The 14,340-nt window shown below is 48.6% G+C and overlaps 1 protein-coding gene and 1 long non-coding RNA gene across 3 annotated transcripts in view; one reads left to right on the top strand and one right to left on the bottom strand.

The window, feature by feature from the left end:
- The window catches only part of LOC148685429 (uncharacterized), a 69,827-nt gene extending 56,658 nt beyond the window's left edge, over window positions 1–13,169 (bottom strand). Inside the window, exon 1 of the long non-coding RNA XR_015950350.1 lies at window positions 10,222–13,169. This is a non-coding gene — a long non-coding RNA (uncharacterized LOC148685429). The remainder of the gene's footprint in view (window positions 1–10,221) is intronic.
- On the top strand, window positions 5,488–10,851 carry LOC132592295 (interferon-inducible GTPase 5-like). Of its 2 annotated transcripts, XM_060275654.2 has the most exons (3): window positions 5,488–5,755; window positions 5,955–6,096; window positions 8,795–10,851. In XM_060275654.2, exon 3 carries the CDS (start codon window positions 8,811–8,813, stop codon window positions 9,966–9,968), a length of 1,158 nt encoding a protein of 385 aa, XP_060131637.2. In that variant the 5' UTR covers window positions 5,488–5,755; window positions 5,955–6,096; window positions 8,795–8,810; the 3' UTR covers window positions 9,969–10,851. The 2 variants fall into 2 exon arrangements, with proteins under 2 accessions (XP_060131637.2, XP_060131636.2); XM_060275653.2 differs by lacking the exon at window positions 5,488–5,755 and having other exon boundaries at window positions 5,836–6,096.
- Window positions 13,170–14,340: the final 1,171 nt, after the last annotated feature.

The following is a 14,340-nucleotide window of genomic DNA, read 5'->3' as shown; positions in this document are numbered from 1 at the left end:
GAAAGTGGCAGGAACACGGCTGCTGTGGGGTTTGGGGATGGAGAGAGAGCCAAGTAACAGAGGGAATAGGGCCGGGTGCTGGGGTGCCAAATTTAAATATGGGGGGAGGCAGGTAAGCCCTGCCTCACCTTATAGATCACAATATGTGGTGCGCACACCCCATTTGAATGGCAATACCCATCACCTTGTGGGGAGCAGCCCCCCTCCAATGTTTAAATATCTCGGCCCCTGGGAGCTGGCTCCTATAACTGCACAAGTCGTTCTCGTTCCCCCCAGCTCCTCTCCCTCTTTCACTCATCACAGCTCAGCTCTGCATGCAAAATGGTGCCCAGGCACTTCTGATTAAAGAGGCTGCTAAATCACTTTTGAGAATTGTACTTCTGTGAAGGGAATAGGGGCCTCCTAAGAACTCTCAGCACCTTTAACTAACTACCATTCTTAGAATTCTTTCGGGAAAGCCTTAACTGTGCTCGTTTAGTCGTGTCCGACTCTTCGTGACCCCAATGGACCATAGCACGCCAGGCACTCCTGTCTTCCACTGCCTCCGGCAGTTTGGTCAAACTCATGTTTGTAGCTTCGAGAACACTGTCCAACCATCTCGTCCTCTGTCGTCCCCTTCTCCTAGTGCCCTCCATCTTTCCCAACATCAAGGTCTTTTCCAAGGATTCTTCTCTTCTCATGAGGTGGCCAAAGTATTGGAGCCTCAGCTTCACGATCTGTCCTTCCAGTGAGCACTCAGGGCTGATTTCCTTAAGAATGGATAGGTTTGATCTTCTTGCAGTCCATGGGACTCTCAAGAGTCTCCTCCAGCACCATAATTCAAAAGCATCAATTCTTCGGCGATCAGCCTTCTTTATGGTCCAGCTCTCACTTCCATACATCACTATTGGGAAAACCATAGCTTTAACTATACGGACCTTTGTCGGCAAGGTGATGTCTCTGCTTTTTAAGATGCTGTCTAGGTTTGTCATTAACTGTGGTATAATAATAATAATAAGGTAATAATAATAATAATAATAATAATAATAATAATAATAATAATAATTTTTATTTATACCATGGCCTTCCCAGTTTAGAAACCAGGCTCAGGGCGGCTAACAACAAATATAAAACATCAACCGAAAAACAACTTACAAACAACGTAAGATACAGTATAGCATCACCAGGGCAACTGGCCAAGTTAGTCCTGCTAAGGACAGCAAGGAGACCAGGGAAATTTTTGATGTGGGGACCCAGAAGGGTTTCTTTATAAAAAAAAAGGAAAGGGGAAAAGAATGGCAGATCAGGCTAAATTGAAGGCCAGGAGGAATATCTTAGGCATAGGGCTCCTGCTTTTACCCCACACCACCTCATATCCCTGTGGGGTTCAGGGCCGTCTCTAGGCCTGGGCTGGGTGGTGCAATGCGCCAGGGCACCTGGTCACCAGGGGCGCTGCTGCGCCCGCCAAACAGCTGATGTCTGAGCCCTATGGCTCCGCCTCCACCTCCTCTCCTTTGGCCCGCGAGAATCCCCTCAGCTGTTGCCTGCCAAGCCACTGTCCCCTGCGGGAAAGGCGGCGGGAGCGGCTCCCGAGGGGCCTCCTCCACATCTGCTGTTCGCCGCCCCACCACCACCACCACTCCCGGGGCACAGGCGGCGGCGTGGCAACCACCTCCTGCTCCTCGGGCCGCTTGGAGCGCAGCAAGAGAGCGCTGGCAGAGGCAGCGGTGGACAGGTCAGCCGGCCAGGGAACAAGCAGCGCACTGCAGGACCCGGAATTCACCGCTCACACTTGTTTCCTCTGGTGCGGGTGGCAGCCACTGGGCCACACAGCCTCCGGGCCGGGAAGGTGGCGGGAGCTGGGGAGCTGCCCGCGCCCTGGCTGGGGTGGAGAGGGGTCGGCAGCGGGACCTGGGCTGGCAGCGGGACACCGCGCAGCAGGTGAGAGGCGGCGGGGAGCCTGGGCTGGTGGTGCTGGGGACCCTGAGCCAGGGCGAGAGAGAACAGCTTTGGGAAAGGGAGGGGGCACCGGAGGGACCTTTGCGCCACAGTGCTGGATTTGCTTAAGACGGCCCTGTTGGGGTTTCTTCAGTTTTTCCACCCTTTGGAGTCAGCCATGTGGGGATCACACTGCATCAAAACTCAGGAGAGATGGGATGATATGATACAAAGAATCGAAGCAAATTAGTTCTTTTGACTGTTGGGGAAAACGTCCTTTGCTTTCCTTTCCTTTCCTCCTCTGCTTTCAGGCTGGAGAAATTACTAAACATATTATAACCCTCACTGAAAATTTGAATGTCACTCAACATGGTATAATTGCGACATGGGATATTTCGTCTCTATATACTAATGTACCTTTAGATATACCGTAGTTAAATCACTAATTCAAGAACTGCTGGTTGGTCACAGGCAATCATCTCCACCGGTGAATTTTTTAAATGGAGATTTTAGATTTGGTCGTATCTAACAATTTTTTCAGGTTTGGTTGTAAGTATTTCATTCAGAAACAAGTTGTAGCCATGGGCTCCAAATGTGCTCCAAGTGTAGCCAATATTTTTTTGAGGAATTTTGATTTAGAACACATTGTTCATAATAATCCATATAGTGAGTACATTTTGTTTTACGGCCAATACATAGATGATCTGATATTTATATTTTCTGAGGATATTTTTGAATTGTTTAACCATTGGATAAATAGTTTAAGTCCATATTTGACCTTTGAAGGAACATCGAGCTCACACCCCCTAGCTTTTTTAAACCTAGAAATTTATGTGGATCAATCTTGAATTAAAATTCATCCTTATAAGAAAAGTACAGATAGAAACTCCTTGCTACATTATAGTTCAAATCATTCCAAACACCTCCATGACAATCTTCCTCTAGGTCAATTCCTAAGATTAAAACATAATTCACCAGACCCACAGGACTTTAAAGCCCATTCGAAAATACTTTCTGCATCTTTGTTAAAACGAGGCTATCCAAAATTCTGTAATAACAACTGCCATTCAAAAATCACAATTAAGAGAAAGGCTGGCCTTTCTTACATCCTGTTCACACGTTAACACAAGATCTATGTGTATTTATGCCTCCCTAGAATATAGGGTTAAACCACAGAGCCTAGGGCTTGCCGATCAGAAGGTTGGCGGTTCGAATCCCTGCGACGGGGTAAGCTCCTGTTGCTCGGTCCCAGCTCCTGCCAACTTAGCAGTTCGAAAGCACGTCAAAGTGCAAGTAGATAAATAGGTACCGCTCTGGCGGGAAGGTAAACGGTGTTTCCATGTGCTGCTCTGGTTCGCCAGAAGCGGCTTTGTCATGCTGGCCACATGACCTGGAAGCTGTACGCCAGCTCCTTCGGCCAATAATGCGAGATGAGCGCCGCAACCACAGAGTCGGTCACGACTGGACCTAATGGTCAGGGGTCCCTTTACCTTTACCTTTACAACTGATGAAGCCCAGGAGGGCGAAACAAGGCATTATTCCGGAAAACCTTGTCAAGATTCTGTGGAAATGTAGTAAGCTCCCCTTTGGATTTTATGAACATACAAAGACATATGGGAAACAGAAACTAGCAGATATTTGGACTCTATAAATGAACTGATCCATTTGGACTTCCGTTTATATTGTTGTACTTTATGTGTTGATTATGTGCAAGAGAAATATTTAATACTGTGATAAAAAAATACAGAAGAGAATTGTTTATGTGACTGCACAGCCAGTTACCTTTTGTGTGTTTGTTGAATGCGTTTTACGTAACGCTAGGTTTGATGTTGTTTTGCAATCTGTCATGACCCAGCACAGTCCAATAAATTATTTACAAGGAGGAGGAACTAGGGTGACCTGATTTAGGTTTTGTTTGCTCAGAAATCACCTGTTTGAGCAGAGTGGTGTGATGGTCAAGCGTGGGGGAGAGGAAAACTTGGAAACAGGGTGTAATTTCTGCTCCAAGATCACCAAAAGCCGCAACTACGTTCCCCTTTCCAAGATTAAGCAGGATAAATACAGTAAATAATCAGCAGCAGAGCATTATAAATGCTCTATTGCTGAGCAGTTCGTGATTGCACCAGTTTATTATTTTTTTGATCGTATCTCAGAGTCCGAAAGACCCATAATGATAGGAGCATTCTGCCATAGGGAACTTTATTAATACCAGCCATTTCTGAACTCTTACCTCTGAACTCTTTGATACAGTGTATCAAAAGATTTCAAATTAAAATTGCCACTGCTGGCACTGAGAGCGTGGGACAAGAAATTCCTGATGTAGACACTTCTCAGATGGCTTTGCAAATGCAGGTGCTGCCTGCCTGCCCGGTCTGCACTGAGAGGGAGTCGGAGGATGGGGGTGGCAAAGAGCTCCAGCTCCCAAGGCTGCAGGAAACTGGAGGACAAGCTGGGGGAAGGGAAGACGAGTCTCTCTGCGTGAGGCTGTAGAAACCCTTGAAGGTAGCAGTGATGTGCCCCCCCCCCCGCATGATGTCCCCCTAAAGCTGAGGGTGTCAGATAAGACACGGGCTTTGCTGTCAGTCACTCTGAGGAGAGTTTGGTGTCCTTCCTGCCTGCCTGGCTTGCAAAGCCAGCTTGTCATGAAGGCTCTATAGCCGCTCTGCACCCTGCAGAATGTTAGAATGTTTCTAAAAAAATAAACTACAGTATTTCTTCCTCATGTTCAATCTTGTAATTTGAAGCCATTGGTTCAAGCCCTACCCTCCGGAGCAGAAGAAAACATTCCCTCTTGTGACAACCCTTGAGATATTTGAAGATGGCTATCGTATATCCTCTCAATCTCCTCTTTTCCAGGATAAACATATCCAGCTCCTTCAACCGTTCCTCATAAGGCTTGTTTTCCAGAGCTTTGATAATCTTGGTTGCCCTCCTCTGTACAGTTACAGATTATCAATATCCTTCTTCTGAAGGATATGAGGAGCTTCCAGCTTCAACATCACTGTGTGCATCATGTTTTCTCCTCACCCAAGTTTGCAAACCTTCCCAGCTGGGAGCAACTAGAGGAGATTTTAGAGGAGATGTGGGGGAGATGATTGGAAAAAGAGGACAGGGACTCCTTCCCCTTTAATATTTGTGTAGAAGGGAGAATGTCAGCAAGTATTTCCTTCAGCGTAGGGGAAAATCTCCTGAGAGAAGTGGGCAAATTTATTATTTTCAGTTTCTCTCAATTTCTCATTTTTCCAATATTTAAGTTCAGCTCTTCACATCTCCCCATCTGTTGGCTATTTCCTTTTTTTTAAAGTTCCCATGAAAATTCATCAGGACGTCTATTATTATTATTATTATTATTATTATTATTATTATTATTAATATTAATATTATTATTATTATTTTCCTCAAAAGGCAGTGTACAAAATGCAATGGAGACAGCTAAAACGAGATCATGAGATGCAAGCGCCCACGCTATGAAGAAATCATGGTGGAACATTGTGTATTTCACAGGATTTACGTCCTGATTAATTGCAATAAAACCTCAAAGCAGTTGAGACGGGCGATAGAACCCTTCCTGCTTCTTTGCGGGCTCTAAAAGATTTCGTGCCTCCCTGAAATTTCTACCGTCCTTTCCAAAGACTCCAATCTACACTGCAGTACGTACGTAGTAGGAGACTCTGGACTCTGGGAAGTCACAGAATCATAGAATTGTAGAGTTGGAAAGGACCTCAAGGGTCATCTAGTTCAACCCCTTGAAATCAGTGCCATGTGGGGCTTAAGTGCAGAAAACTCGGGAGCTGCTGAGACTGGCACAGAGACTGACACAGAGGCAACTACCGCAGAGGTAAAGGATTAATCATCTCTGATGCTTCAAGTTTCACGAGTGATCCTTTGGGACCTTCCCATGAAAGGGCAGCGTCCCCGCTGTCAACCAGGCTGCTTGGAGCTCCCTCTAGCGGGGAATGAGGCTCTCGCTCTTCGTTGCAATCTTATACTGTATCTCTCTTCGCGCGTACTTTCGCTTTCTTCTTTGCTTTTTGTAGTGCGACGACCGGGAGGGAGAGGGAATAAAAGCGAGAGAGAGAGAGTTGGACGAAGAAAAGGGTCAGAGACCAGCAAGCAAAGCCTCGGAAGAGGGAAACTGAGCTTTCCAGCATAAAAATCGGACAGGCAGCAGGAAAGGAGGTGAGCATTTCTCCTGGTGCTCTGCTGATTTCCGTGTTTTCTCTTTTTTTCTGAGCGTGTTTGAGTTAAAGGAGACTCTGAGCTTATTGCTAGGCAGGAGGCGGCAGAATCGTTTATTTTCACTCTTATGAATAATGATGTTGGAGAAGGCTGCCCTTCTTCCCCGCTGCAAAGGGAATAAATAACATGAAAGCTCCAGGGAGCAAGCAGAGCTGGTGCTACTATAAGAGTTGAAAGTAGGCTAACTGCTCTGAAATCAACGCGGGTCTCCCTTTCCAGCGGTGACGCGTGTTCATTCGACTTCCCCTTCTGCAGCTGCTACGAGGCTGCCCTCCTGCTCCTCTCGCCTCCTGCCTCTTTCCTTTTTTGGGGTTTGACAGAGGGGAGGGGAAGCTATTTGGAAGCGGGCAGAGCCTTAGCTAAATGATCTGGCGCCCCTGCCCCCCCCCTTGCCACGGACAAATGAGCTCTTCTTTCCGTCTCTCCTCCACCCCCCACACGCATTCAATTCCTCACACACGTCACCTTGTAATGAATTCTTTCACAGAAAATCCAGTATTTAATTTATTTTTTCTTAATAAAAGGTTTCAGCAGATAAAATGACATTTTGATGTGAGTTGACAGGTGTGGTTGTTGTTTTTTTAATGTACCGGGAATTGAGTTGTAAAAAAATACACAGATTGTTTTAAACGGAACATGCAAACAATATCATACTGATTTGTTCCACAATGATAACTTTCTGGTCTCAGAGTCGGAGGTGTTGGAGATCGTATTCTCTCTGTGTGTGTCACACACACACACACACACACACACAAAAAAACCCACAGCCCATCGCCCACCTCCCTTGCCCCCCCACTGGCTATCCCAGATCTCTCCACTGGTGCACACAGCCTTCCCTTCCAGGCTGCTCTTCGTCCGCGTACCCAGCACACACCTCGAGAGAGAGAGAGAAACTTCATTCATTAGCCCCTCCTGCTCATTTCCCGGCTCTTCCCTCACCTTAGATGCCAGGATCAGAAGGAAAAGAGCTCCCATCCCATTCTCTCCCTCCCTCCCTGAAGGGAAGGTGGTGGGGAGGGGGGGGGAGAGAAACGACCCAACTTCGGGGCAACTTTCCATCCGGATCCTGCTCTGCGCTTCACCCCCCCATTTGTTTTGAAGGTTTTTGACCCCCTCACTTTGATCATTTATCTCCCCCCCCCCTTTCCTCTCTCAGCAACATGAAATCCCAGGTGATTTCCAGACAGGAGTGTGAGGAAAAATCTTTCACCCCCCAAAAAACTTCAGGGGGGGGGGAGAGAGAATGGAAAAAAATAATAAAGCTTTGTTGAGGGGTCAAGACAGAGGCGAGGAATTTGTGTCTGGTCAGGTTGGGGAGAAGGACGGGGGAGGATGTCCCCAATAAGAGAAGAGAAACCATTTTGTTGGAAAGCTGATAATGTGCAGCTTGGGGGGAGGGGGGAGTGGGTGGGGAATTTAGGCACATAAGGCATATCTGGTTATTAGTTACTTAAATCAGTGGTTTTCAACCAATATGCCGTGGCACCTGGGGTGGCTTGAATGATGGTCAGAGGTGCCATGGGCAACACTGGCCTCTGTCCCTCTTTCCTTCCCTCCTTCCTTGGATGCCCTCTCCGCCTCTCGCATCTCTGCCCCCCCCAAAGGCTTGCACAGCTGTTTGTTGCAGCAGCCCTGGCTATTAGCTCCCCAGGCAAATGGTGCCTCTGGGGCTGGCGGGGGGGGGGGGCGGGGACTGGTTTCCAGGAGCTGAAGCAGGGCCTCAGAGTAAGCAAGTGGGCAAGGGAGTTCAGCCAGCCAGACCACCAGCCCTTGCTGTTGGGAATGGACACACAATTCCCAGGCCCCTGTGGGGCAATGTGAGGAGGAACCTCTCTTGAGGGCAGGGGGGGGTGGCAGCTCAGAGACCAGGGGAGGGAGCAGTGGCTGCCCAGAGGACTCTCAAGGAGAGTGGAGAAGAGAGGAGGCTGAGGGAATACTTCACAAGGGGGGGCGTTGAAAAAGGGTGAGAGGCTACCAGCTCTGCAGGCAAGGGGTGACATAACTGGGCTCCTGAGCCCCACAGGGGTGCCTCAGAAAGAAGGTACTTGGTCAAAGGAGCTGTGGACTCAAAAAGGTTGAAAACAAACCTCTGACTTAAATGACAAGCAGGAGCAGAATTTACATACATTCTTAAAGCACACTTAAATAAAACTGCCTCAACCCCTCCTTCTCTTTGACCAGACCCTCCTCTTCTGCACCTTCAGGCTGGGGCCGCCTCCACTGCGCCTCTAAGCTGTTGAGCGGCTTCAGGCCATTCTCTGGCCGCTCTTTGGAAGCCACTCAACAGCTGAGAGGAGAGTGGAGGCGGCCCCAGGCAGCACCGGGGGGGGGGGTGGGCGGCGGACAGGCTGGCCAGCGCCCCCTCCATTTTGGCGCCCTAGGCAGCTGCCTCGTTCGCCTTAATGGACGCGCCGGCCCTGGTCCCATGACCTTTGGGCACTTTAGCCTTGCACTCACTTCTGAATTACAGAATCTGATGGGATTCATACCTTCTACCTATAAAGCTTTGTTGCTTGGCAAATGATAACAATATTGCCGATGCTGGAAATTTTACAGAGGGCATGCCACTCTCGTTAAATAAATGAATGCCTCTAGTTAGGCTGGTTGCTTAACATTTTCCTGCTTCCTTTTTCTGCAGTACACCGAGATCCACAATGATGGAAGACTTTGAGGTAGCCGTTTCTCAGGGCCAATTGGCAGATGCTGTGTCGCACGTGCTGGCAAAACCACTGCACTTTTTCAACAGCACTCCACTCAACGTTGCCGTAGTAGGAGAGCCCGGCTCCGGGAAGTCTTCCTTCATCAATGCCATGTTGGGTCTTCATGCTGATGACCCGCGTGCCGCTGCAACCGGCATACAGATGACAACATTGCAAGTCAAGGATTACCCACACCCGACACTTCCACAAGTGATCCTTTGGGACCACCCCGGAAAGGGAACGCCAACTTTTGGGAAGGACAAATTTGAGAAGAAGGTTGATTTAAATCACTTTGATTTCTTCGTCATCGTCGGCTCCCAGCGCTTCCGCGCCACCCATTCTGACCTGGTCCATGAGATCCAAGATATGGCCAAGAATTTCTACTTTGTGCGCACCAAAGCAGACCTGGACCTGTCGGCCGCCAAGAGGCAACAGCCATCCAACTACAATGAAGAGAAGGTCCTCTTGCACATCCAGGAGGACTGCAAAGAGTGCTTAGTAAGAGAAGGAGTGAGGGACCCACAAGTCTTCATCGTCTCCAACTGGGAAGCCGACCGCTTTGATTTCCCCCTCCTGCAGGAAACGCTGAAGAACGATCTCTTGCGACTGAAGAGGCAAGCCTTTCTGCACCGCTTCCCTAGCATCTGTCTGCCTATCTTAGAGAAAAAGAAAGCCTCTGTGAAGGAGAAGATTTGGACCAGCAGGCTTTGTTTGCTGGTCGCTCTTGGAAGCCCAGTTCCTTTCCTTCTTCCCATATTTCTGTTTAGTAAGTTCCGCTCCTGGTGCTTCCTAGACTTTGGCCTGAACGATCGATCCCTTGCAGCTCTGGCCCAGCGTGTTGGAAAGACAAGCACAGCCCTTAAAGCAGCAATGCAGTCCCTGGGAATGTTCTCTGCCATTTTATGGGTGCTGCCAGACTTGGTGGGACTCTCAGTGATGGCTTATGAATATCACCGCTGGGAGCATTTCCCCATCTTTGGCTGCCTTCTGTCCGGAGGGATTTCACTTCTTCGCACCTACTTCATGCTGCAGAAATGCATATCGGGTGCTGCGGATGACACCCAGAGGGTTCTGTCCAAAGCTCTTGAGGCAGAAGGGAAAAAGTCCATTTAGCAGCAAATGGATGCACAGATGTGGCTGCAGGGATAGCAGTTTGCGCAAGCTTCTGTGGACTCTCAAGTCATGTCTTGCAAACCTAGAATTTTATGACTAAGTGCTTTATATAGCATCTGGAGAATAAGACAGGTTTCCATTTTTAAAACAACCACACCAAAAGACATTTTAAAAAATAATGATCAGATGATCAGGTTTTTTATTTTAAAAATTCAATAAATATTAGCCTTCTCATTTTTTAAAAAACAAAAACCTAAGTGAAATAATCCGAATGCCAGCATAATACCCCTTCAGTTCCTTTTTAAAAATTAGTATCTCTACGTACAGTAATGTATAAGAATTAAGACCAATACCAAAAGGAGACTTTGGGACAAATGGACTTTTTACTAGTCATAATTCTTTCAGTCCACTAATGAATTGTTCTGTATCTGATGTCAGACTAGAAAAAACTAGCGACGTATTTGAACCTGCTTGCAAGGATGGTCTCAAATTATCATTTATGCAGGCTGCAGCATTCACTGTTTGTGTGTGTGTGTGTGTGTGTGTGTGTGTGTGCGCGCGCTGCCTTTGCTTTTTTCTTTAGGAACAAGAGTTAGCTCTATATCACAAGTACCATGCAACATCTATTTCAGAATTTTCTTTCCCTCATACACACTCAAACTGAAGGAGGGCATCCAGATAGACAGGAGCCTCCACATTTGTTAAATAGAAAGTCGAGGTAATTTTAATCTCTTTTAGTATTTTAACTCTTGCTTATCTTAAAGCACGGCTGTAATTGTTTCCTGGTTTTATTGTTTTATCTCTTTGCAAACCACTTTGAGGTTTTATTAGAATTTAGTGTACAGTATAAGGTTTCATGAAATAAACTAATTGGTTAAATGAATCTCCTTGCCACTGCCACTGTTATAATCAACGCAGCTTCCACATGGTCACTCTAAATATTTAAGAAATGTCCAGAAAATCCGGGTGTATGCCAGCCCATGACGATAGCGTAGCTTTTTTTTTTTGTGAGAAAAAACCATACATTTTTGTGTCTGGATTTTCTCCTTTTGAAATATGGCCACCCTAACTAATCAGCTTTCAGTTTTCCATAAGAAATATTGTGAATTGTCTGGACCCCCCTCCAGGCTGGTGTCTTTTGTGGGTGTTGACACAATAATAATGCATGAGTGGGAGAGTTATACTGGGCCATCCACATACCATTCCACTCTTTATTAAGAGTTTTGCAACACTTCCCCAAGGTCACTCAGTTATTATTGCCATCTGGAAGGTCACTCTTGCTCTGTAATGGGACAAAAGTGAGCAACACACACACCCATGCATGTTACGAAAAAGCTGCAGGGCTTTATGAGAAAGGTATGGAGCCCATGCCTATTGCAAACAAAGCAGTATGACCATCCCAAAACATTTGCAGATGCCCCAATATGAGCTCAGATGTGAATGCTCAATAAAAAGGACATCTGGAAGATCCTACAGCCTTCCTCAAACTGATGCCTTCCAGGTGTTTTCTACTTCATTCCCCATCATTCCTGGCCATTGGCCATGCTAGCTAGAACTGATGGGTGTTGTAGTCCAAAACTTCTGAAGCATAACTTGCTTTGGGAAGGCTGAGGTGAAATACTACGATACAATGGGATTAGGACAGAACTAAACCACCCCTCCCACAATTTACCCCTCTATTTGTGGTTGACAATGGTGGATGCCAACCGTTTGTTTCATTGTGGTGGGTCAAAACGATGCAACCTGTTTCGGGAGGGAATGACATTTCAAGTGGCATTCATTTAGGTCTGTATAGATCAGGCCCGTAGATCAATGTTAGCGCTACCCCCAGAATGATGAAATTGGAAGGACTGGCTGATTGGGCAAGGAGATCCACAAAGCCACCCAACTTCTGTTTTATCTTCCGGGAGGCTTGCTCCATGTTCTGTCACCGGGTGTTGCCATTTTCCTAGCCTGGTCTAACAGGACCAGCTCTACTATTAGCCAGTGTGAAGCAGCTGCCTCAGATAGCAGACGCTAAGGGTGTGCATATTGGGGGAAGTTCAGTGGTGGCGGCTATTCCTGACCGTTCCTCTTAAGGATCCCCCTTAGCCACTCTCCTCTTTTAAGATGCCATGAGACCCTTTGCATACCCTCCAACATTTCTCCGGTGAAAATAGGGACGTCCCATTCCATAATGATAATTTTACTATTTATGACCCTACACATTTTACTGGGTTCTACCAGGCACTCTGGGCAGCTACCAATAAATATAAAAACATAATAAAACATTGAACATTTTAAAATACCGTAACTTCCCTATACAAGATTGCGTTCATACGGCTCAGGGGTCAGATAACTCCATACCCTCCAACATTTCTCCAATGAAAATAGGGACATCCTAAGGAAAAGCAGGACGTTCCAGGATCAAATCAGAAACCAGGGCAGGAAAATAGAGGCACTTGCTGTTTCTGCTTCAACAAACCAATATGGCTACCCCTTTGGAAGCAGCCTGCCTGAGTCCCCTAAGGCCATTTCCCTCATGTGAGGAGAGGACAGGGCTCCACTGCCAGTGTTCAAAAGTCATTCAATGGCTGATCCAATTGCTTTCTGTCCATGGAATGGAGTGAGGGGCAGCGGCCATTGTTGGCTGAGGTGAAGGACAAGATGGCCGCTTCTTCCTCAGAGAACTGATGTCAGGGATTGTGAATGTGGTGGGGGCAGGGGGCCAGGAGGCTGACCCGGGAGAGGGAGCCACTGATTTATGGGGCGGGGAGTCCCGACATGCAGCAGCCAGACCAGGAGGAGGAGGAGGAAGAAGAGTTGGGGCAGGATGAGGTGGAGGAAGAAGAAACTGTTCAGCCAAGGAATGGGCCAGTTGACGCCCCACCTTCCCCTGCTCCGCCATCTCCTAGAACCAGGGGGGGCTTGAAGAGGAATGAGCAGCAGTGGCTTCCGTGCAGAAAAAGTTGCCCTGTGGGAGCTGCTGTAGGTGTTTCTCTGGCCAATAAAGTGTCAACTACCAGCCATGCATCTCCACAAGGTGCTACAGTGGGCCATGACCGTTATGTTTCAGTGTGTTTTAACCAAAAAAAGCAAAACCACACATACAAAATCCAAGCTCACAAGATCCCTTGTAGCCCAAATTGTCTGTAGGCAGTGGCGAACGAAGCCGCTCCGGCACTCGGAGTGGCAAACATAACACACCCCAGTGGCGGGGCGTTGCCATGTAGCGACGCTGCGCATGCACGCTACTAGCAGGTTGCCGGCAGCGCTGGTCCGCCCCTCGCTTCCGCCCGCAGCCCAAGTGGGACGGGGGCAAAGCGCGCGCTGAGCGGCTTGCTCCAGGGGCGTAGCCAGGATGAAAATCGGGGGCAAGGGGCGGGCCAAGGGGTGGGGGAGGGGCCACAGCGGGGCAAGGAAAGCTTTCTTTTCCCTTGCCAGCTTTCCCTCCTCCCGCCCCGGCGATGGCGGAGGGGGAGGAGGGGATCGGAGCAGCCCGATTTCGGGCTGCTCCGACTCCCTCCTCCCCCTCCACGATCAGCAAGGGTGAGGGGGAGCCAGGAACAGCCGGATTTCGGGCTGCTCCGACTCCCTCCTCCCCCTCCGCGATCGGCAGGGGTGAGGGGGAGCCAGGATCAGCCCGAAATCGGGCTGCTCCGATCCCCTCCTCCCCCTCTGCAATCGCCGGGGCAGGTGGAGGGAAAGCCCCAGAGCCGCGCAAAGCGGTTGCCTGGCTTTCCCTCCGCCCGCTCCACAGCCAGCCAGGGAGAAGGGAGACGGCACCGGGCGGGCAGCGGGGCAGGCTGGCCAGCGGTCCTGCTTCTAGGGGAGGCAATTGCCCCCCCTGCCCCCCTGCCTACGCCCATGGCTTGCTCACCCACCCGCTTGGAGCTTTGCCTCAGTCCCACTTGGGCTGCGTGCGGAGGGGAGGGGTGGGCCAGGGACGGGTGCGCCGAGTGTCACCCCCCTCCAGGATGGCACCCATGGTGGCACGCTCCCATCGCACCCCCCTTGCTACGCCCCTATCTGTAGGCTCTACTATCCTCAGACTGAACGAAGAAGCGAGACTCATGTTTTAAAGAATGCCATAACAAAAAGTTCAAAATGGCTGCAAGTCCTTAACTTTATGAATCTTGATCTTTTAACTATGTTTTAAATCAGGCATCCCCAAACTTCAGCCCTCCAGATGTTTTGGACTACAATTCCCATCATCCCTGACCACTGGTCCTCCTAGCTAGGGATCATGGGAGTGGTAGGCCGAAACATCTGGAGGGCTGCAGTTTGGGGGTGCCTGTTTTAAAACAATTTCTAGCCCCTGTGGAAACATGTTGGTGCAGGCAACTCTCTCTGGCCATCTAACCCAGAATGTCTCACTTTGAGAGGTAACCCT

The sequence above is a fragment of the Zootoca vivipara genome, chromosome 6, assembly GCF_965207765.1.
Source record: "Zootoca vivipara chromosome 6, rZooViv2.hap1.1, whole genome shotgun sequence".
Lineage (NCBI taxonomy): Eukaryota > Metazoa > Chordata > Lepidosauria > Squamata > Lacertidae > Zootoca > Zootoca vivipara.
Note: the sequence above shows the minus strand (reverse complement) of the source record. Positions and strands in the feature narration are given on the sequence as shown.